Genomic DNA, 24,716 nt, shown 5'->3' on the forward strand with positions numbered 1-24,716 from the left:
GTGCACAAGTGCAATTCCCACATACAAATATAAATGCCATAAATAAATAAAAATGACAACCATTTTTTTTTTAAATTTTAATAATTATTCTGTTTGATTCTTTTTTATTTCCGTTTTTGTATTGCTGTCTTTGGTACCTACGTCATGACCCAAATACATGTGAAGGCATATGATTGGTGTAGCTACTATCTAACGTTCGAGGGTTGCTATGGTAACGACATCGAAAATTAAAAATTAAAAACTTAAATTAACTTGTAATAGCTTTAAAGTGTATTGTTTGCATTGGGAAGAAATTTATGAGCAAACGGAAACGATTGACATTTATTTAGAAATAAAAAGCAGCTTTGCAGTGGAGCTCATACTTACCGAGCGTGATGCATACCTAACTTCCGCTAGCATTTAAACATCATGGTGTTTGTCCTGTGTCATTTTTGTTGTTCATAATTGTATTTATTTTTTATTTCAAGGTTTTAAATGTTATTTATATATAAATATTTTTAGGTTGTTGGTGTTATATTATTTGGAGTAAAATGAGCCACTCAAAGGCACCACAGGGTCGTTCATGTCCATCAATCTGGCTGCAGGAAAACTCTACTGTGGATTAAGTACAGTGCACCGAATGGGACTAAATTAATGCATTCATTTTGGACCTTAAATAATATGCAAGTAACACGTGAAAGTTCACAGCCTTAATTTTAGACCTTTAGTTATTCATTAATTTATCAAAGTCATTAGAAATGAATTGTGTGGCAGCATGGAGATGTTCTTACCTACAGCCTTAAATACGTCTCTTTAAAGATCCCTCATTAAATGAAATAATTGGATTGACTAATAGATCCTGTAAGAGACAAAACCTTTTCACCTTTGTTGTGCTGTTTCCATGCAGTGTTGATGTTGCCTTTGTCTCTCTGGAGACTAAACTTTAAGAACCACACGGGTGGATTCATTTCTCGTATTATTTATTGAAAACCCAGCAGTCGTCAGTAATACCTGTTGTGCCCGTACAGACAGGCAGGGGGAGGAAGGAGATGTGGTAAACTAAACTGGCTGTCATTCTGTTGTCAAGAAAAATAAAAGGCAAAAAAGACAAAGACAAAAAAAAAGAAAACACTCTGATATGCTACAGAATGACACCCCCTTGTATTGTTTTCTTATTTTTCTTTTTTAACACTTGTGTTTAAAAATGTTACACGGGTGCAGAAGAAAGGAAAGAAAACTGAGGGAGAAGAAGTGTGACAGCAGTTCAGAGGAAGAAATGAAATATGAAAGACAGGTTTGGGTGTGTTTGTTTTCTCCTCTGATAAGTGTTGCTCTCGTTTATTTTGTGTAGTGAAAAGATCTCTGACACTCATCCCCCCCCCCCTCTCTCTCTGTCTGCTACTCTGCGTCTCTTCCTCCCTCCGTTTGTCTTCATCGTTTCTTTGGAGCTTGCGCTGTGCGAGGCGGGGTGACGGGCCGACCCGCGTTCATCCCTCCATACTGGTACTTTGCTTTCTTCTCAGATGGCTTCAGGATCTATAAAGGGGCAACAAAAAGACAAAATTAAATTAAAAACCGCAGAATTACAAACGTTTACTGCCATATCAGACTAATTCTACTACTACCATTCACTTAGGTTCATCTTTAGGTACCCTCTACTCTTTTAAAGATGTTTTAGGTCTTTCATTTTTGTACCTGGAAGGAGCACATCAGAGTTTCATCCACGCTCATCATGCCTCCAGCGTTGTCGAACTCTCCGCAGTAGTTTGGAGCCGAGAACAGAGTCACCAGCTGCCGCTTGGCAAAGAACTCATAACCATCTTCTACCACCTGGGGGCGCCAGACACACAGTGGAAAAACTTTGAACACTTCATTATCAGTTGAAAAGTTAAGCTTTCTGGATGAATGTTTGCTTTTAAGATGCCTCATAAAACAGGTACAACAAGATTTCCCTTTATATCTTTAAGATTGTGATAATAAGTGTCTTACGTGCTTACAGAAAGGTTATCTGCTGAAACAGATCTTTTTGTGAAGCTTTTTTAATACTAGAAATGAACTCTTGACCGAGCAGGAGAACATAGGGATGATAAAGAGCTCATTGATATTATATCTTTGTAGCCCTGTGGGGGTGCGTCATCGTGCTCCCCCTTTGGCCCAGGTTAAAAAAACAGGATCTTAGAATAACTCAAACTTTAAAAAGAATGATACTTAATCATTAAGTGTCCAGGATGGGTTTTTTTTTCGTACCTGGTGGGCCCTGCAGATGAGGTCCAGGTCGTGGCGGTTGAGAAACTTGCTGACCACATCAGCCCCGAATGTGAACGAGACGCCGCGGTCGTTTTCTCCCCAGCCCTGCACGTCTTTGTCCGGGTCTGACCACAGCAGATCACACAGGAGGCCTGGAGGAGGAAATACACAACTTTAACTATGTCTTATTAATAATGCTTTTAGAAAAGGAGGAGAGTAAGACCCAAACCATACTCTCAAGTCTGAGCCGCAGTATGGAAAATAAGTTTCTGCTGCATTCTTAAAGTACTCAAATCACATTTTCATAACGTCATGAAATTCAAACACAATGCTGACCATGTATATATACACACATTCTTCACATCCAGACACTCTAAGCCTCCATGAAAGACCATAAGAGGACCTGAGAGACGGCTGCTGCCAGAGCCTGAACACAGACGGCCTTATAAGGAGAAGAGTGACCAGGTCCGGTGAAGAGGGGGCAAAAGCTCCCACATCCACCGCTTCATTTTTACAAAACATTTCTGAAGCAGACATTTATGTGACAGCAGTGTTTTATGATGACGACAGAGCTTAAAAAGCAGCTAAACATAAACAGGGACCGGTACTGCAGCATCTGTCCTCCCTCACAGTGTGCATGCTAGTCTCTGATGATATTTAGGAGAGCAGGAGATGCTGTTCAGGCGGAGGTGGAGGAGGTGGTGGGAGTCATTTCTAAGTTAAGAAACGTTGAGTTCACCCTCAGGGGCTAAAAGTAGAAACAAGTCTGCGTGACTCTGAGAACTTTTTTTGGCCTGTTACGGTCGATTTCCCTGGTCTGAGAAGTTTGATGAAAACGGACATGGATTTGTTTTGATCCCTGCACTGTTAGCATGAAAAACCGAACAAGACAGAGAGCTCAAACTGTTCACAAAGTCAGCTCACAGGCGGATGTAACCGGCGTCACAGGGGAAATGTTTAGATAAGGGCTGCAGCTACGATTGTTTATATGATAAATTACTGAAACTCAAAGTCCCAAACCCAAATCCTTAACATTTTTATGTTGTAAGTGATACAGAAAAGCAGCAAACTTTACATTCAGGAAACTTAAACTTGTTTGATAATTCTGCCAGAAAACAGACTAAAATGCAGAATTTTCAAACGGCTCTGGACTGAATCTGTGCTTCTCAATATTCAAAACAGTGCAACATTCAAAATGTATACTCATCAACCTCCGACCTTAGAGATTATCTAGAGGAGCTTAGATATTAAATTAAAAACTAGACCGGAGTAAGAAGACAGCCACCTGGCCCAGTATGCACATTGGTGTGTGTGTGTGTGTGTGTGTGTGTGTGTGTGTGTGTGTGTGTGTGTGGTGACCTACCCGTGTCAGGCACGTCTGTGGGTCTCATGATGCGTCTGATCTGCTCCATGGACTGCAGGTCGGGAGAGAGACCTGCAGACGACACATCACCTCGTTAATCTCTTTAGAAATCTCTCTCTTGTGTCCGTGCATGAATTCACCTGCTGACTTATTCTGACCCAGTTTCCTCACACCGGATTAGTAAAAACCAAAAGTACTGACAGTCTATTACGGAGGTCATAGCTTGTTGATTTCATCCTCCAGCTGTACCAGAAGTTAAGGTATCAGAACTCTCCCTCAACCTGAAACCTCATTTAGAATCACACTGACCTCCGTGACAGCAGAAGATCTTCTCGTCCACGATGGCGGCGATGGGCAGGCAGTTGAAGCAATCTGTGAACGTTTTCCACAGCTTGATGTTGAATCTGCGTTTACCTGAAGAGTCAACAAGAAAGCCAGTTAAGAGTCGTTATGGATCCTGCACGCACAAATAAGGTCTCTGTTCTGAGCTAACATTTTGTAGTTTCAGAATGTGTTGAAATTCTTCCAGAAATCATTAAAACGTGCAAACTGCAGCTGATATAATGCCGGGGCCAAAGTCTGTTAGCCTTTAAAAACCCTCCTCCTGCTTTTCAGGATGTGAGGCACTGACTGAAGCAGCTCATTCACTCGGTCAAGACTCCAAAGCAGGAATTTTTGCAACGTCAAAGGGTGAAATGCTCTCACAGTTTAGATGTTTGATAACGTCATGTAGCCCAAATAATGCTGTGGTGTGTTTTCCTGTTGCTTCTAGGCGCTGTTTTGCATCCCTAACTCTGAGCAGAGATAGTATGGATGCAAGATGGCTCACTCCAATCAGCAACTCAGCTCCGGAAAACAGTACACGATAACGATAACCTACATGCACTATCAAACCTCTGCACATGATCCAAAATGCAGCAGCACGACTTCAACCTTCCTAAAAGAGCACATGTCACTCCGCTGTTCATCTCCTTTCACTGGCTCCCAGTTACTGCTCGCATCAAATTTAAAACTCTCCTGCTCGCTTACAAAACAGCGACTAAAACGGCTCCTCCTTACTTTAACGCTCTCATCCAGGTCTACACTCCCTCCCGTCCACTACGCTCTGCCAATGAAAGGCGTCTGATCCAACCTTCACAACAGGGTCCCAAGACGCTGACTAGACCCTTCTCCTCTGTCGCCCCCTGGTGGTGGAACAAACTTCCAAACTCCATGTGATCTGCAGAGTCCCTCTGTACCTTTAAGAAAAAGCTAAAGACCCAGCTCTTTCATGAATACCTACTAACTTAATGATGATGGTCTCCATATTATTGATGATGATGATGGTAATGACGATGGTTTTTGTTTGATAACGATGACTTATAAGATGGTTTCTATACTGATTAGAGCTCTCAAGAACTGCCCTCAATGTTGTGCTTTGCCTCTGGTCACTTCCTGTCAGCACCTGTGTGTCCAATCAGACTCAAAGCTGATCGTTTGCTCTTACTGACATTGTTCCCTTTTTTCTAGATCCTTGCTTGTGTTGTTCTTACTCTCTGGATAAAAGCATCTGCTAAGTGAATTGTAGAATTGTAGATAACCTAACCAACTAATGATTGGCAATTCAATTCGTCTGCAACTAATTTTGTCAGCGATTTTGGTCTGCAATGTCATCAAATCTTTGCACCCCTAATACAAATCTGGGCCTGTTAGTGGCATAAATAAGCCACATGCCTGATCCGATACCGGGTCGACTGCTTGGAGGACCATATCTTCCGTACATGGCACTAACCACTGAGCTATCTGCACCCCATAAGAGAGCAGAGCAGGGAGACTCACACTCGTCATAGAAGCCGTAGATGCGGTTGATAGAGGCACACTCGTGGTTGCCCCTGAGCAGGAAGAAGTTCTCGGGGTATTTGATCTTGTAGGCCAGAAGCAGGCAGATGGTCTCCAGAGACTGCTTCCCTCTGTCCACGTAGTCGCCCAGGAACAGGTAGTTGGCCTCTGGAGGGAAGCCGCCATACTCGAAGAGCCTGAGCAGGTCTGTGTACTGTCCGTGGATATCACCTGGGAAGGTAGAGGAGGTGAGGAGTGAGGAGCGGGAGGTCATAGAAAGATACCTTAGGAATATCAAGCTGATTAAAAGAGAGGTTACTGACCACAGATTTTGAGCGGAGCCTCCAGCTCCAGAAGGATCGGCTGACTGAGGAAGATCTCCCGGGACTTGATGCAGAGGCCGCGAACCTCGGCCTCTGTCATCTGGACGATCTTCCCCGGGCGACATCCTCGCACTGCGGGGAGGGAGAGGAGGAGGGGTAGAAAGAGAAAGCGGGGGCGTCATGAGCAAACATATCTCGGCTTTCTTTCAGACAGAAATTGGTCGGGTAAGCGTGTCGTCATTCCCCTCATTTTCTCTCAGACATTTCCTCTCTGATCTGTGCACGTCACGTCCCAGAGGCTTTATGATGTAAATCTTTATGAGTGATACAGTGTTTTGTAAACACACAGAGGGTGGAAACAGTCTGTGTGTTTGGTTGATGTTGTTGGGACTGTGTTTTTTTCAAACACTTCCTGTTGTGTAACAGAGGAGAAGCGGAGGGGTGGAGGGGGTTATCATGGTCACATGACAAGCGGCTGTAGCTCAAAGTTGAGGGTTTGAATCCTTCTATTTAGACTTCTGAAAGACTTTGGATGTTTAAAGTGATTCATCTTGCGTTTAAATGACTTTGCAAATGTGCTGTTTAACCTTTAGCAGAAGAACTCAAATAAACTAACTATTCACACTGAACCCTTTTGAATATCTCAGCAATATGAAGAACTTCAACACACAATGGTAATGTTTCCTCGCTTGCATCACTTTCAGTAAGGAATTGTTAAAAAGGCTCAAAAGTAGAAAGAAAAAAAGCCATCTTAATAGTACGCTTTTAGTCCGGCTACAGAATCAAAGCTTACACTGTCTAGTTTCAGCAGCTCAAAAGTAATTGTGCCGCAAATATGAATGGATATATGTTCATATTAAGATGTTATAACTGAGTTTGGTTGGGGGGGGGGGGATTGTATAAGATATTATAGATTAAAAAAAATACACCAGTGAACCTTAAAATAATCCGACTTTTACGCTATCATGAAGGTAACCATTAAAAGCCACCCTACATGTTTTTTTTATAAAAGGAACCAGACACAACCCTGATGAAGACAGGATAGTCTTATTCACTTCAAAGAATTAAAAAAAACCATAGTAGCGATGCAAGACAACTCACTCCAATCAGAAACTCATCTCCAGAAAAAGGTGTCGCCCACAGCATGAAAACATGTGCAAAGCAAACATACAGCTGAAGAAAATACATGTTAAAAAAAAGTTTCAAAGCTCTTTAATATTTTTTGCAAATCCTGCACCAAAAGGTTTTCTGCACGTCAGAAAACTGAACTTGAGTACTTGGCGGGTGGTCAGATTGCAAAGTGAAAAAGTTTGCAGTATTTATGAACAACACTTCCACACAGAAGCACATCGACTGTCAGCCCTCCTTTAAAGCTGATTCATCCAAACAAGCAGTGACAACAAACCCCCATAAATCTGCTTCAGGGATTTGAGTTTTCCAACTTTCCCTGCAGTATTTCCATGTTCTGCCACTTGCCCTACATTCTCCCAGTGTGCTCAGATGAACAGCAGCGTCACAGAAGTGGGCCAGCGCTGACTCAGACTGCTGCTGTCAGATGACACCACACACAGCAACATGATGGAAATCCTAGCAGGCGTCAATCGGCACTTAATGAGCAAATCAAACGAGACGAGGGCGGAGGAAACCTGCAGCGACACAGGCGGAGGAGTTTGTGCTTCAGGTGACTCCTGTCTGCAACTCACAGCTGTGGAGACATGACATCCAGCTTTAAAAGGACAACAGCAGCCGTGTGTGTGTGTGTGTGTGTGTGTGTGTGTGTGTGTGTGTGTGTGTGTGTGTGTGTGTGTGTGTGTGTGTGTGCAACATGAGCCTGCTGTTTCTGCACAGACCTTTGCTGATAAACACTCACTCCTGTCTCGTCCGCAGAAGCCAAACACGACCTGCAATCACACCTGCTGCTATATTTAGACTGTGCAAAGGTAGGATTTCACAGGTTCAGATAAACAACAAAATATATCATGAGCCAATCACATGGAGTGTTTTTTTTTTTTTTTAACAGGCCATTATGTCCTGCTGTGGTTCAGAAACATGAACACGTTGTACTGGTGGTCTATAAAGCACATCACACAAGCCAGGAGTGTCCACTGAAATATGTGTGTGTGTGTGTGTGTGTGTGTGTGTGTGTGTGTGTGTGTGTGTGTGTGTGTGTGTGTGTGTATAAAGTGATTTCACACCCCTCCTCTTCAGGCCAGCGATGACTCGTTTGCAGGTCTGTGCTGGCTCAGCTGACAGGGACGGAGGCCTGATATAGGACACACACATCCACATGGGAACAAACATCATAACTAGCAGCACTAGTCTCACTTGTCTGAGAGGATCCCCTTTCGCCTTCTGGTTAAGTTGAGACAGAGCTGGGAACACACACACACACACGCTCTCACACACACAAACGCTCTCACACACACACTCGGAGTGACCTTGACTTCAGATCGTACCACTAGGGGTTTGCGGGGGAGGTATCCCAGCATCCTTTACTCTTGTCACCTCCGCACTGCAGCTTCCCCACCGAGGAGAAAGAGTGAGAGGTACCAGAAGAGAAATGAACAGGAGGTGATACCCCACATTCCGTCACCATGGCAACCCAGCAAGACCGATTTCCAGACTGCAAGGTGTCGTTGAGCGGGATGTTTTTGGTTTTTTTTTGTGAGAGGAGGGGGCTGATTTTCTGAGAAAGTGGCATCTCTGCCAACCCACGCTCTGCATACTAACACGTAGTGAATGTGACAACAGAGGCCTAAACACACACACGCACGCACGCACGCACGCACGCACGCACACACACACACACACACACAGACATGCAGAGAATACTGAAAGTGCATCAACAGTGAAACAATCCAGCTAGGAATTTAATTGTAAAAGTTTCACAGATTTGAGTTAAAGTCTCAGCAGGTGAGTTTTGAAACACAAACGTAGGGATGATGTCAGATATCAGATTCAGACCTAATAGTCAACTTGTGTTCTTGTCCCAAAAGAGCCTTTTTAAACCAAATTGCTTTTCCAAAAATTACAAGACTAAAACCCCCTTTCACGAATGCACTTGCATTTAAAAAAATGAAGCCAACGCAAAAAGACTGCAGTACCACCAGTGTCCACTTGAGGCTGGCTGCAGAAGCACAGGAATCCCATTGGGTCGCATTGAAATGTCAGATTTTACAGCACAAATAAACATGTTTACGGCCTGGTACAAATGTTTTTTTGGTCTGCATAGCTTGTTTTTTCATCGGCACACACTATTTGGGGGTGATTTTTTAAAATAACTTCAGGGGTGAGGCCAAGCCCCCAAGAAGTACGCCGACTCTTGAAGCCTATTTTACATGGTGGCCAAACCTGGCACTGCAACATCACATGATGCCAGTTGGCCCAAAAATGACATTGGCATGATCTTAAATGATTTGACAAGTGAACATGGTTGAAGTGAGAGAATGTCCTTTTAGGTGTCAATTTTCAGAAATAACTGCCTGAACATCGACCATAAATATCTAAAAATGGACACCTTGTTGGGTGTTATCCCTCATAATATTGAAAATGTGACAAAATTGGGATTATTTGCTGAATGACAAGTAGGAAACACTCATCTATTTTGTTGAAAACAGCAGAACAGAAAGCGTTGCTTAATCAAGCATCACATATTCTCATTCCTTTCATCAGTGGTGAAAGTAAGAATGAACCTGGTCTCTTGCAGTTCCCAACTTCTTTACAAGATTAGTGCCATGTTCAAGATTACCTCACCTAATTTGGTCCGGTTCTTATGAGTCTCTGTCCAAGCCTTTGACTTTGTGTTTGGTCACAGTCTGATCTCTTTGGAGTATTTCCTCTGGTTTTGATCCAGAGGAGATCCCTGCACTGACAGCAGAGGTTTAAGTTATTTTTCCTAGACCTCCTTCTTCTTCTTTTTATCTTTTTATCCTTTAGTTGCAATCTTAGCTGAGCCTGAACCCCCCGGGGGTTCGTCGTCCTCCTCCGCCTTGTCAGTGAACTGTGCTGACGTCAGACGACAGATCTGTCCGGTCCCCCTCCCAGCACAGCTTTTACATTCCAGACGGCTCAAAGACCCTTACGACCTGAACAGCTCTGACTGTATGGAGCTGTACACTGGGCTCGGTAATATGCAAAAAACATCCAAGACTAAAGGAAATGAATGTTCCAAGGTTTCTAAAAACAGGGTTATGGATGAAGGTAAGTCTATAAAACGATGACTAACAGGAAACTCCAGTGTGAAAGCATGCGAAGAGAAACCACAACGTTTAGACAGGTTAAAGCTGCTGATCAGAAAATAATGCTTCACCTGCTTTTCATGCAGGACCGCTAAAACAGTCCCATACTTTACTAATCCTCACTACACGGTTATAGACACAGAACATAGAATATTTTAAAGCTGCCCCCTTACAAATTGAAATATGAAGCAAGAAGACCTTGCAGGCTTTTAATTCAACCCTAAAATGAACAACTCTCTGTGATTCATGCACACAAAGTTTCTTACTGAGAGCTGAATTGTCTGCAGAGGACTCATTTAAACCCCTAAAATAATAAAAGTATCTTCATTTATAATGCACCTTTCAGATCCAGAAAGGACACAGACTTGACACAGGCCTGATCACCTTTAGTCACAGGACACATACAAAGCAGTTTCACGTAAAGTTTAGTCTTTCTGCAACACATTTCAGGGGCTGCAAGCTGAGCTGCTTCTTACTCTTAATAGGGTGTTCACACTTGCAAGAAAACTCCTGAAAAACTCCTGATATTTTTTAGAAGGAGCTGCATGTGTGAACGCTAACAGCCAAATTTTCACCCTGACTTTTTTGAGAAGGCAGCAGGATTCACCTCGAGCCAATGGGAGAATAAATATTTGGAAGGATCTCTTGTACTGTTCTGCTGAACCACACCAGAGTTATGCAACAAACAGCGGACACACAATCAAACTCATTTATTTTCCAGCTGACTTAAGAAGACAGAACTAGAAGTAGAAACAGGCCTGAGGACTTGAAGGAGTTCAGGAGTGTTTTTTTTCCCAAACTTTGAGAGTAGTTAACACAAAATAAAATCAATAGACATAATTTGTATCCACTGCCAAACAAGTTAAAGAAATGTACAACCTTTAAACTTGAATAACTGATCCTAAGTTATGAGGGGAAGGTCATCTTTAAGAAGTCTTTAAGTCGTTTCTGCTTCACTGGCTGCTTACTCTTTTCCTTCAGGGTCAAGCAGGTCAGCTTATTATGTATTTAAAAGGAGCAGAGTTAGCTGAGGATCGTGTGTGTTAAAGCCAAAGAGACAGAGGGAAAGATAAGTGAAGTACACACAGATTGCTTCTTGAAGGCATTACCATATACGGGCGTTACTGTACAGAGGAAGGAGGAAGTGGAGCTACTCAGTGGGGACAAAGAGGGAGCGCTTGAAGGGAACGAGTCAGAGGCCAGCGCTCCGTCAGCTTCACAATGAATCGGCTGTCAGCTGAACGGGCAGGGGGCTACGTCAGAGCATTCACATCAACAAGAAAACAGGATGACATCATCAGCTGCAAAACAGGGTGACTCATAGAAGTACATTATTTAGCTGTCTGGTTGTGAACACAGTTTCTCTTTTTTTTGGTTCACAACAAAAAGCTCTACAATGCAAACTATATATCTGTGCTGAGGTTGTGTCTATTTACTATAGACTCATTCTATTACCTTATAAAGATTCTTAAAGAGGAAAACAAGATCCAGAAATTCAGTATGAACTTGATTTTAGATTTTACAAGGAACTACCTGAATGAATATGGAAAGATGATTTAAAAAATAAAATCATTTCCAGAATGTGCGACAAACCAATTTTGGTCATCAGCAAAAAACAAGCTGTTAAAATGAAAATATGGACAATTTAAAACGATTTGACAAAAATATACTTTGCAATACTGGAATAGATTTCTTTTGCAGGCTTTTTATGCCTTTGTTTTAGAGACAGGACAGTGGATAGAGGGGAGAGAGAGAGTTAGAGAGAGGGAAATGACTTGCGGGAAAGGAGCCACAGGTTGGATTCAAACCCGGGCAGTCTGCTTCCAGGACAACAGCCTCCGTACATGAGGCATGCATGTTAACCACTAGGCCAATGGCACCCCTGAATACTCTTCTTTTTTTTATGAGCAGCCACCTGTTTATGGCTTCTGTTGTTCGACGTCAATAGCTGAAGCAGTCACACTTTTCAGTATCAAAGAAAAATATGCATCAGTTATCTAACCTCAAAATCAAAAACTTTTGCTTTTTTATATTATGACAGTCGAAATGCAAAAATCACATTTATTCATGAAGTGACTCCAATCTCAGTCTGTGTGAAAATTGGAAAACCTTAAAAAAATCAGGATAGAATTGATCATGAACCAAAACATCGTGATACGATTTCATGGTTGCAGCACTACAATTGACATAGTGTCTCCCATCTGATAGCCTTTCTGACAAACATGTTTCATACATAACCTATTTATGCATTCAGCACACTAGTGTTGTAGTCAAGACGGCACTAACCGAGACCAAGAGTACTCCGAGACAAGACGAAGACCATAAATATCACCGAAAAATCATCATCTTATGTGCAGTGGGTGTGTCACTTAGTATGTAACACCGGGAAGGTTGCATAAAAATCAAACTACAAATTAACAGAAACTATTTGATTTTTTTAGATAGGGGAGTTTTTCCCTTCTGATCTCAGTAATGATGTGAAAAAATAGCCTATCAGTTAAAATCACTTTCAATTCCAAGACGAGACAGAGACCTTTAAAAAGTTTTCTCGAGACCAGTCTTGAGACCAAGACCGATTTGGAGTACTACGACACCACAGCACACTCATTCAAAGTTAAACATTAGGCATTCAATGAGGCGGAAACGTTTTAAAGGGTTGATCAAGTCTTGTCAACAACATTAGTGTTACTGATTACTGTGGGCCTTTCAAAAGATCCATGTTGATGCTTAATATGTGTAAAGCACTCCATGGTCCAGCAAACAGGAGCACAAGTGGTAACAGTAGATGCACAGCCATCCAGAGTTTAAATATTTGAGCTGTTGCTGTCCTCCAGAATTTATAATTAGATGTTCCAATTGGTCATCACCCTCAGTAGTCGGCACCAGAACTACTAGTCGGTTAAATTCATTGTAATATTTTGCCCTTCCAAACTGGACAAATGTTTTGCTCAAACTGCAACCCAGCCGCCTGCCACTAGTGGGGGATGTAGCAATAGAGCGGCTGTAGCTCTGGTTAATGTGCCTGCTTTCATCGCTCTACTACCTAGATGTAAACAAGCACAGTGAGCAGATAGCATCTCGTAGAAGCAGAGCGGTTTGGCAGTATTTTGATCTAGAAAATGGAGATTAAGTTGTAAGTAGGATGTATCATGAGTTAATTGCTAGCACTGCTAACGTTAGCTACACTCTGCAAACCAAATTACATCCATTACCCAAAGACAATTCTATACAAATTAATTATGTTATCCATATCCCTTCCTTTAAACTAGTCATTCTGTCAGCTTTTCAAATGAATACCACAGTGAGCCTTGTGAGCATCTGTCAAGTATCAACTCTCCTTGTAGCTTTGTTTTGGTCTCCACCAACCCCTGAAGATCGTACCTGGCCCTTTAGCTGCTTAACGCTGGGCTACATTCAACAGCTATATGCTAACTGTCGTAGCCGATGTGCGCAGTGAGTATCAGATGTTTTTTTGCTGTGATAACAGCTGTCTGCTCTGCTGAAGCTGGAGGGGAAGAAAAAAGTTAAGAAGGGCAGCATATTCCAACTTGAAATCAAGAAGATTGGCAAATGTTCATGTTTCCTTTTCTTTTCTTGCCAAACAAATATCCAAAGCTACTTGTACAGTAAAAGTTCAAGTTCAGCCTTGAATTTCAAGCAGGTATGACTGGGCATGTTTCAGACTCTGCTGCACCTAACAGCTCCGACAAAGATGCCCTGTCAGACCTTTTTTAGCTCTCCACCTCCATTCTTTCCAACTGGGCAGGAGGCCAGACGCTCCCCCCTCCACTCCTCCGTCTCACCCTCTCCCACTCAGGGCCAGTGGAAAAACAGTGACCCCCTCAGAGAAGGAGAAACACAAAGTAACTCCGGCGAGGAGCGAATATTAACACAGAAATCCCGTCTGCAATGGCATTTTCTGTGCGGGCTTTGCATTTTCAGAGGAACGTTTTGTTCGCCTCTGAGTGCCCTGGCTGAATGAGCGTCTTTGTGGGACGAAAAGAAAGGCTGAAATTGAGAGGAGAGACTGGGGGAGAAGTAAACAGGAGGCATGGGTATAGGGAGAGAAAGTGGGAGTGAAAGAAAGGAGAAATGTAGGGAGACAGAGAGAGAGGGAGTGAATGGAAGGAGAGGGGGGGGAGGGAGGCTTTTATTGGAAAGCATAGCTGGGCAGCTGAAAAGCCAGGGTGAGCTCTGTGCCATGTTTGGTGCCAGGGGGTGAACGCTCCCCGCCACACAGGCTCCGCAATTGTTGTTCCCATAACAGAGTGCCACGCCAGCAGCCTGGGCGCCACGCAACAACGCCGCAGTCCTCCGCGTCCGGCGAAAAAACAAGGGAGGGTGACTCTGACGTAAAGAGCACAACAAAGCTTTTCATCAAAAATAGTTTCTTCATTTGATATCTGTCCTACAGCAACTCGAGGAAAAGCCCCTAAAAGTTTCATAACATGCCAAAAACACATCAAAACGAATTCAACATCTTTTGGATGATTCAAACTGTGGGACTCGTTACTGAACACGCTATTAAAGCAGGACGGTACCTTTAGAAGGAAGAAACAAGAATCCATCTTTACATAGTTTAACTCACTCTGGAGACTTACTGCTAAAGACTTGTAAGGCCAACAGCTTCAAAACTACTTTTTAGCCTTCATCATTTATCTTCTCTCTACTGTCCAGAAATGTAATTAGAAGCAACCAAAGTCTGAACCCTGAATTACAGACTGTTCTAGATCACTCATAGTTGTTAGATAAAGCCATTAGCTGACTACTTGTTGCATGATTCTGATATTAATTTAGCTACTCAAATGATTCTTGAGGGGCTTCAGAAAGTGGTCGAGTTATTAACAGTTGCACATGCTCTATGGTAGGCCGCTTCATTATTATGAATTGCATTACATTTGGCGACTAAGGTTGTCAGTATTTTCAAAAGTTTGAACTGTTATGAAACACGTGATGTAAAAGGTTTCAATTTTAATTATTTGAATGATCCACCGCGTTGAAGAATAGCTAAACGTTTGCAAAAAGCGGAATTTTTCTCCAAAGCTGCTGCAAGAGGAAGAGACAGAGCACCGTCTAAATTGAACAAAAACACTGCTAATATTTTTCTACAATTTACACACTGCAACTAAGACAGTGAGAAAGCCTGCAAGATTTGTAAATGAATTGCATGAAACTACCTAATATTTGGTGCCTGGGACTTCTGTTGTTGTTGCCGTGGAACTTAAAAAGTTACAGATCATTTTTATTTTTACTTGTATCGTATCAAAGTTTAAAATGTTTGCATCATGACAACCTTTTTGACGCTGCATGTTCACATTTTCCTATCTGTAAGGGACAGAAAACCATCCAGATTCCCATTCATACCGTCATGCCTTCATTACGAACATAAATGATCTTTGCATGCACTTGTTTTAGAAAAGCTGGGATAAGCAGATGAATGATGATGATGTAGGTTTTTTTTTAATATCAATAACCAGCCTCAGCATGGCTCACCTGCTGTTTCCAAAAGGAAATCATGTTGTGTATACTAAAACAGACTTTGGACCAAAAAAAGAAATGAACCCGACACATAAACACAGGAAGACAGAGACAGGAAGAGGCGGGAGGTTATAGGAAGAGAGTAGAGGTGTAGGTGTGCATTGTACAATACAGTACAAAAGTAGAAAAAAGTAGAATTTAAAACTTTGCGATATTAAATCAACTTCTAGAAACAGAAACATATCTTTCGGATATTTTTCAGAAGACAATTACTCCACAGAATATTTCTCATGGGCTTACGATTCCTTGCATCATAAAAAAAAAAAAACTATTCGGCCGAACAATCGAGAAATCCTGGCAGCTCCTGAATAGTACAAAGCGCCTTATAGGAGATTTTACGCACTCAAACTTGCTCATAAACTAAACTGATAAAACAGCTCTCTCTCTCTCTCTCTCGCTGATGTGCCACAGAAAGCCTATGGGCCACCTGTGCTGGCAGACCAGACAGAGGGCCTGTTGTGGCTGCAGCACAGACCAGTGTGGGCTTAGCATGGGGCTGCTGGGAGAGCTGGGAGCCTCTCTAATAGCTGCTTAACTGCAGCACATAGAAGTGCAGCACTAAAAGTAATGAGCAGCAGAAGTAGGGTCGGTAACAGAGGACAGAAAAACACACGGCTGGTTGAGGAGAGTGCACACAAACATGCAGGGAGGGAGCTCTGCTGATTGGGTGCATTTTTTGTAAATAATGCGAAGAATGCAACGCCAGTTCAACACTTCTTTAACCAAGTGTATTGAATCTGCGGTGAAATCTAAAACAAGCTTCCGAGAGTTTTAGTCATTTCTCTAATTAGTCATTTTCAGGTTTGGCTATGACAGAAATGAGACTTCATATCAATTAGAATACACCTCGCTGACACTTAAAACACAGAATAGGCATGTCATGATACCAGAATTTTTATACTTTGTTGTAATACAAGTAACAACTGAACGATATTGTCACCTGCTTCTAAACCTAGTTTTGTTAACAATCTTGTTTTTAATCACCAAAAATTGCAAGCACACACTTACACACTGTCTAAACTGCTCCGAAGCATTGGCAACAATTGGGTATGTAAACGAGAGGTGTGTACGGTGGCAGCCTTACGGCACTAGTTTACACACATAATCAAAGTTCCATCCTCACAGTTGGTTTAAAGGAGCAATCAGTAAGATATTTCTTGAATAAAATCCAAAAAACGACATTGCTATATGATCAGACATTAAGGAAACATGTTGAAGTGCTGGCTTCTCTGACAACAAAGCAGCAGTCAGTATGTCCTCCTTCTAACTTTAGATTCTGCTCCTGAATGATCTGGATTTGTTTGGACCAAAGGAGGTAGGAGGTTTTAAGGCACTCCCCACACGGCCGTTCTGGATGCCCCTCAGTTTGTCAGATATGAGAGCAGTTATCAGGTCAACAGGTGTTGCAGTGATGGAAGCGGGCGAGAGGACTGGTTCAGATAGAAGTGATTGTACCCGACCTAAAAAGCCTCTGCATGTTTCTAATAAGCTCCACGAGCAGAAACGTGCTCAAACTAGGATCAATATTGGAGATGCTTTTGAAAAATGGAGAGAGGTTAGAACACAGAAAGGTTTACAGACCGATTTACAGACCAGTTTACAGACTGAAGCTTCAGTGTCCACCACATGGTGACCTGTTGCAAGAGAGGAGGCAGCGGGGGGAAAAAGCGCTCAGTTATCCACCTGGATCTCCTCTTTTTATGAATATCTCAGTCTATACTTGACCTGATATTCTACTTTAACCCCCCCCCATAATAACTACAACCACAAGAGGTCCCTACCAAACAGATGACCTATACAGCTCGTCAGCTTGGGAGAAAACTCAGGCGAAGTGTGTTGAGGGAATAATTCCGCTAAATCCCACAACAGGCTTCATGTTACGATGGTATTAGAGTAATGCTGTAACTCTCCCAGCTATGTGTGAGCCAAACGGGCTAATAATGTGAGAGTCAGCTCGGACATATCTTTGGTCCCAATGTGAAGCAGAAACGGGACTGAAAGTGTGTAACCATCAATACCTTAATGTGATCTAGAGAGAGGTTTAACTGGAAAACATCCAGGCAGACACATGCCACTTTGAATCACACAGACAAATTACTTTTTAAAAGTTTGTGTGCGCTCTTTGTGCTGCTTACCTTTAAACTCTGACTCACAGGACTGGTCACGAGACGAAAGTGACAAGTCATTGTATTCAGAGACCAAATGAATGACAAATGAAACCAGAGAGGGCAGAAAGCTACACTCTGAGGCCACCGAGGAGCTCCAGTGATTGTAAGCCATGTTGTCAGTCGATCAGGTTTAGCCTGTCGGCTAGACAACGCCTGTCAACCCTACACCACACAACCGCTGAGCAGTGAACAATCACATGTGCACTGTGAGTGTGTGTGTGTGTGTGTGTGTGTGGTGTCCACACTCAGCAGCTGATGAATTTAGAATCAAGTCTAGCTACATTCAAGTAAATTATTTTTACATTTCCACAAATATAATTCAGATGTTCAACATCTAACTCGTGATGCTTGCCTCCATACATTAAAGTGGGTTCAGCATGGGCCTGGGCGATAAAACGATAACGATAAATATCGCAATATGATTTTTGTCAATATAAATATTAAAAATGTTCGATAAAAGTTCGATAGATTTAAACCTGTAATTACACCATCCAACCACAGGGAAACAGGGGGCGCTAATGCACCTTGAACGCTAATTGCCACCCGACATTAAAGAGAAGACGAAAAAGACTACGAACAGCCAATCATGTCGCAGGGATATGGGTAGGCGGGCTTACAGACCTCAGGCGTGGAAAGGAAACAGCCGAAATTAGCGATAGCTACTCTGAAGAAAACGCAGAACCTACCGGCTCAAAGCGTAGTAAAGATCTCTGTTAACTGTGCCAAAGAGAAGTGCAGCTAAAACGGCAACACCACGAACCTGTTCCCCCATTGGAAACAATACGACCCGTTAGAACACACCAAAGGAAATAAATCTCCAAATTTCATAAACTAGTGTTAGCGTGGACCGTATTGTAAATAAACTGTCTATGCTGTCACTGTCTATAGTGAGTGTGACTCCCCAGCAACAAACTGTCATATCAGCAGTTTTCCAGCTCTGTGCACTGAGCACGGATGAAATGTTTCTGTTTAATTACAATTCGTCATGTTCTGACAATAAAGAATAATTAAACCATAATTAACCATCTGGTTTCTTCAACTTTCACTCAGGAGCAAAAATCGGCTTTTAAATTTGAAAGAAATAATGACTGACAATTATCGTGATAATTATCAATATCGACTGAAATCACATTTTTTATCGTGATAACATTTTTTGTCCCATCGCCCAGGCCTAGTTCAGCAAACCCCCGTTATCTGTCTGTGATCTGGCCTCACTAACCCTGACAAAGGAGGTCACACTAAGAAGTCACACCAAGCTGGTCATCCCCTTGAAATGTGAACCCAGAGATTCTATGACGACATTTCCACATAAGGGGCGGAGTCAGCAGCATTTGACCAATTACACAGATGAACAAGCCAGCTGTCACCAGATCGCAATATTTCACCAACTCTGTGATATCAGAAAAATATGATATAATATGTGTCTGAGAGTTTAGGTCGTAATCTTTGAGCCACAATGAAACAGTTGAAAAACTAAACAATGACTTTGAGCGATTCTCTCTCTCCCTCTCCCTGACTTCCGAATCATTAAATTCAGTTTTTTTTTTACATTTTACACAACGTCCCAACTTTTTAGGAGACTGAGAAAATTTGAAAAACAACGACGCACACACAGTCACTGTGATGAGGACTATTACCGCCATCAATGGGGCACACAACATAACCGCTATGCTGACGACACCCTGGCGGTCACATCTAACTCAAACTGTAGCCTTACATAGCTGTGAGCATGCCTTCAGATTCCTTTAAGCTTCTCAAATAATGAATAATGGAATGAAGTCTGTTTTTTACAAAACACAAATGCACCAATAATTAAATGTTTTCTTCAGCTAAAATCTAAATATAAACGTGTTTGATGGAGTTTAAAATATGTGGACCATTCAAATAGTCTGAAAGTGTGCTGAATTACTGTAGCCCACTCCCCCCCCGTCCTCTGTGTGTGTGTGTGTGTGTGTGTGTGTGTGTGTGTATGTGTGTGTGTGTGTGTGTATGTGTGTGTGTGTGTGTGTGTGTGTGTGTGTGTCACTAAAAGGGTAGGTGAATTTTCCAGCAGGAACAGCTGTGCCTGTTGACATTTAGTAGGAGATCACAGAGCTCTCCATATGTGCTCACACAGGCTGTGTGTGTGTGTGTGTGTGTGTGTGTGTGTGTGTGTGTGTGTGTGTGTGTGTGTGTGTGTGTGTGTGTGTGTGTAGGTTCCTGACTGACACCAAGGCCCGTTGATAAAGTGAGACATTCACCTCATATTTAAGTGGTTCAGGAAATCCTGCCCTACATGACGAACAAGCTCCTTTCATTCATTGAAAAAAAGACGAAGAGAAACAACTTGTTAGTTTGTCACGGGGAAAACTTTCTGAGATTAAAAAAAATAAAAACCAGACGGGGAACGAGGTGGCTGGAGATGTAATCTTGTTAAGTTAACTTAGTTGAGGGATATCAAGGGTTGATCTGATTGGAGATAAGAGGTCTTTGTGTTGTTTAAGGTCGAGTCTTAAAATAAAATGAAGATAAACAAGGCATCTCAGGAGTGTGAGTGTTGCATCTCTGCCTGCGTTCGATCCAAACGGGTCTCAGACAGTCGACAAAAAGCAGCGTGACATCATCTGATTACATCGTCTGTTTGCAGAAGTGATCAATACAAAATAACAGACAACAGAGTAAATAAATTCAGCTGTTTTTAAACCAGATTTTGCAATAAAAGAAGTTAAAAAGAAACTTGGTTTTATTAAAAAAAAATGGGACTGCACGATATTAGAAAATGATGTAATGTACCGTTACAATCTTGAATATTTGGATACAAAGTCGAATAAATCAACAAATACTAAATATTGCATCACACTGTTAATGTGTGTACCTGCTGTTCAACATGTTTTGCACAACACCTGTTTGAAACATATCCCTCTTCAATCCAAATAACCCCTCACCCCTCACTTTATTCATTATGTTAGAACCAGTTAGAACCAGTAAATCTGACGGGAGCTCACCACTATCTTATCTTCATGATAGTGAATATGCTGAGAGTTTTTTTAAAAATCATTTAGCAATAATTGCTGCAAATAATCATAAAGTGTTGATTAGCTGATTTAGCAATTAGCTGATGAACAGACAGGAGTCGTAACATTGGTCCATTTTTTGGTCCAGAAAGCGTTCGAACTGAACTACCTGGAAGCAAGTTCAGTTCTTTAGTCCACACCAGAGTTAGTTTGAAATTCACACCATCCCAAACCAAACAAACTACCCAACAGAGAGCACCAGAGTTTGTTTCAAACGGACCAAACGACTTACATGTGAATGCACCCTTAGGAAACTGAAACAGACTATTTTTAATACTTTTTCTACATTTGATAAACCAGGACTCAACATTTTATCAAGAAAATCTGATTAAAAAGCGTGCAGAGTAGTGGAAAAAGTTTGCTCAGTATGTTCATATTTACATTAAGGGTGATTTAACATTTGAGAACTGGTACAGATTCGTATTTTATATTCCTCAACAAATGGATAAGAAATGAATAAACTGCAGGCACTATGTCGGCTGCAGGAGTGAAGCCTTCAGCCTGCATCCTGGCTTGTTTTTCACACCAAGAAGGAGCCTGTTGCATATTCAAATAGAGAGGCTGTAGATGGAAAGAGAAAGTGGGTGAAAAGAAAATACATGATTGTACATATTCACAGCTCACATCTGGAAGCCTTTAGGGCCCAGATCCCTCCAATTTCCTCCTCTGAGGGTTTTTTTCTGGTCGCTGCATTAAAAAGCAACCAAATACGTAGCATGAAAATGAGCCACGGTATATCTTTACCCAGCTGACAACACACACACACACACACACACAAAGTGCAAACAAGCACTATTATGTAACCAGCTCCAATCAATCCCCATGATTAGGTTATACTGACATGTTTATCCACACTGTGCGCCGTCATTAGCATGAGCTCCTGAACTGTTTCTATGTGTGTGTGACTTTTAGCACGCTGAATCTGTGTGTGTGTGTGTTTGACAGACAATCCATCATGAGTGTTTGTCCACTGAAGCCTCGGCTGTCCCCGTGTTTACTGAAGACACAGAGGGACAGCGTCTCAATGAAAGGCAAGAGACAGACGACACAGAAAAGCTCACCTATGTCCGGATCCTCTGCTACCCAACACATAACAATACAGGAGTAACAACAACTCTTTCTTGGGAAGTACTGCTTCACAGACCAAACAAAACATGCATCATATCCAAACTTGCACTTTTGGCTTGTTTATACAAAGTTATGAATGATTTCACAGGGCACACATAGATGGTTTGAACCAAAACTTGCATTAATGGACAATTAAAAGAACTCAAGTTTGTTTTGGTGGGCTGAACAAATCTGAAACTTGTAGCATTTCTAACATAAGGTTATTAATTACTTGAAGTAAATGCCATATTCAATCTTGCAGGATATAAACTTAAAAGGGGGGGGGGGGTTAAGTCCTGCTGTTTATGTAAACATTACCATTCAGCAGTTTTTCCCCCAAATAAAACACCACAACTCTGTGAAGCGCCGTCTCTCTTCATCCAAGACTTTCTTACGCCAAATCGCATTCGAAAATTCCACATTTTTACCAAAAACTGCAGAAAACGATTTAAACATGTATGTTTCAACATCATGTCAACTTCATCAAAATACCACGGGATTGTGCTGACATCTTCGTCTCACTTTATCCATTAAACTTGACTTTGTCGAGATATAACAACTTATTGGACTGTGATGTTCAACAAGCTGCCGCCCACCGAGGTGTACTTTGTTGTTAAAATGATGGTGGTATATAAACGCAGGGTCGTTTTAATAACTGAGGTTTTTATAGAATAAAAAAAGCCTGGACAGTGTTTTATACACTGCATGACATAATTATGACAACAATCATGAGGTAATACAAGGTAATACAAGTATTACGACATAGTTTGAGGATAAATTAAATGCCTTTAGATAAGTTTCCCTTCATAGTCGGAGCTAAACAACAATCCTCCAACTAAGAACTTTTAGCGATTTAAAATTGGATACACACACGTTTCTATGCATAAGAAGCTCACAATGTCTGGATCCATATCAATAGAACTTTAATGAAGGTGTGTCTGACACTTTTGTATTATCGACACACGGGACTAGTCCTGTCCGCTCCTTTACTACACCGGGATAAGCGATTCAAGCCTTTTTCTGTTACCTCGGCTCAAAACGAGGCCTGCACACCAATAAGGACTAAAACAGCAGACTGTTTGAACATAATGAAGGAAGCGGGGTCGCAAACTCACCCTCTAAAAGCCTGGAAATCAGCGAGTCGACGTCCAACTCCCCCTCCGCCATTTCTGTAACTTCCAGCTCTGCCCGCCGCAGTCTGGAGCTGGCGGGGCAGGCACCGCCTCACCGCACACAAACGCACCGCCAACCTCCTCCCACTCACGGGCCTCCCATTTAGGACTATTATGCTGCGTTCACTGTGCCTCGGATACTCCAGCTTCTGCTTCTTCTTCGTTCTTTCTCTCGAAAAATAAAGACTTAAAGTTCAAACACATTTTTAATAGAGCGTTTGTACATTGAGACAGCTAAAACTAAAAGAGCGTGCTTTACTTTGAACTAACGCAAAGCTAACCTTGTCTGTAATTGACTTTCTTATGAAACTGTAGCATATAAATCTGAATATAAACTTCCATTTGTATATACTCTTTATATTATATTGTATTACATGATATGGCTGCACTTTTTGGAATGCCGGAAGGTCAGAGGTTTGATCCCCAACTCCTGCAGCCACATGCCCGATGTGTTGTTGGGCAAGACACTTAACAACCCCAAGTTGCTCCCGCTGCTTCGTCAGCAGCATTATGAATGTGTCACACACAATAAGACCTGTTTCATGGATTAGTTACTTCTGATGGACTCTTTACTCAGCAGCCTCTACCATCAATGTGTAGGTGTGACCTGCGGTGTAAAAGTGCTTTGATTAATCAGAAGACTAGAAAAGAAATATACAAGCTCAAGTCCATTTACCATTTACTTTAACAGTACCGTCGTATTGCACTGCTTGGCACCGTACCGTTATCGTATCGTACTGTGCATCGCAACATATTGTATCTTACTGTATCGTACCTATAGGAGCCATTTTGTGTTTATCGTTGGCATGTTGTATAATTAGATTTATCTGAATATATTATTTTCCACGAGGGACACTGAATGCACAGGGGCGTGTATATATAGTAGCACAGGTGACAGGAAAGGGAAGGCACAGGTAGGGGGAGCACAGACAGTTCTCACCAGACCGGCATTCATGTTTCAGACCAGCACTCAGACAAACTACAATTCATTCATTCTACTGGCTACGCTTCACTGGAAATGTTTTTTCTTCTCATATCTCCATCAAGTCACTTCAATAAACCTTCAACTCAACTTTAATAACGGCTGGAAAATCATTGTTTGCATCTGCGTAAAACTTCACCCCTACCTGTGTATTAATGGCAATAATTAGAGCAAAGGAAAAAATTGGAAAATTGCCATTACAGTACCGTTTCATATCTTATCTATTCTGTTTACTATTTCACACTTTTTTATGTTTCATATTTCTACTTACCTACTTGTCTTTGTGTTGCTGCAATGCCATATTTGTCCTCTAGGGATCAATAAAGGATGATCTTACTATCTTTATTATCTTATCGTACAAAAAATGTCACAACATCATAATTATTAAATTTATTTTCAATTCAAATAGATATTTAGCTACAAAAACTATCATCACCGTTATCATTAAACATTCACACACGTTCATTATCTGTTAAAAAAAAATCCCAATTTGTTGCTCTTGTATTGAGCAGCAGTCATATTTCACATTGTCTTCTTGATTGATTTTTGTTGTTTATTGCTCTAAAAAAAACTTGTGATTTCCAACAGTACTTGAAGGCATCAGTGTCAGCAGAACGTTTGCAACACGTTACTGTAATAGTTTTCATAATAATAATAATAAGAGGGTTCATTCTAATATATATTTCAGACAATCAGCTTTAATTAACTTTTAATAACTTTATTTATTC

The 24,716-nt window shown here is 41.6% G+C and overlaps 1 protein-coding gene across 1 annotated transcript; it reads right to left on the bottom strand.

The window, feature by feature from the left end:
• Positions 1-942: 942 nt before the first annotated feature.
• Positions 943-23,110, bottom strand: LOC109993470 (serine/threonine-protein phosphatase PP1-beta catalytic subunit). Its single transcript, XM_020646437.3, has 8 exons — positions 22,950-23,110; positions 5,731-5,862; positions 5,408-5,638; positions 3,899-4,003; positions 3,590-3,661; positions 2,227-2,378; positions 1,675-1,809; positions 943-1,515 (listed from the first exon to the last, which is right to left on the bottom strand). The coding sequence occupies exons 1-8, from the start codon at positions 22,999-23,001 to the stop codon at positions 1,411-1,413; spliced, it is 984 nt and encodes a 327-aa protein (XP_020502093.1). The 5' UTR covers positions 23,002-23,110; the 3' UTR covers positions 943-1,410.
• Between the last annotated feature and the right edge of the window lie 1,606 nt (positions 23,111-24,716).

This window comes from Labrus bergylta, chromosome 22, assembly GCF_963930695.1.
Source record: "Labrus bergylta chromosome 22, fLabBer1.1, whole genome shotgun sequence".
NCBI classification, from domain to species: Eukaryota; Metazoa; Chordata; class Actinopteri; order Labriformes; family Labridae; genus Labrus; species Labrus bergylta.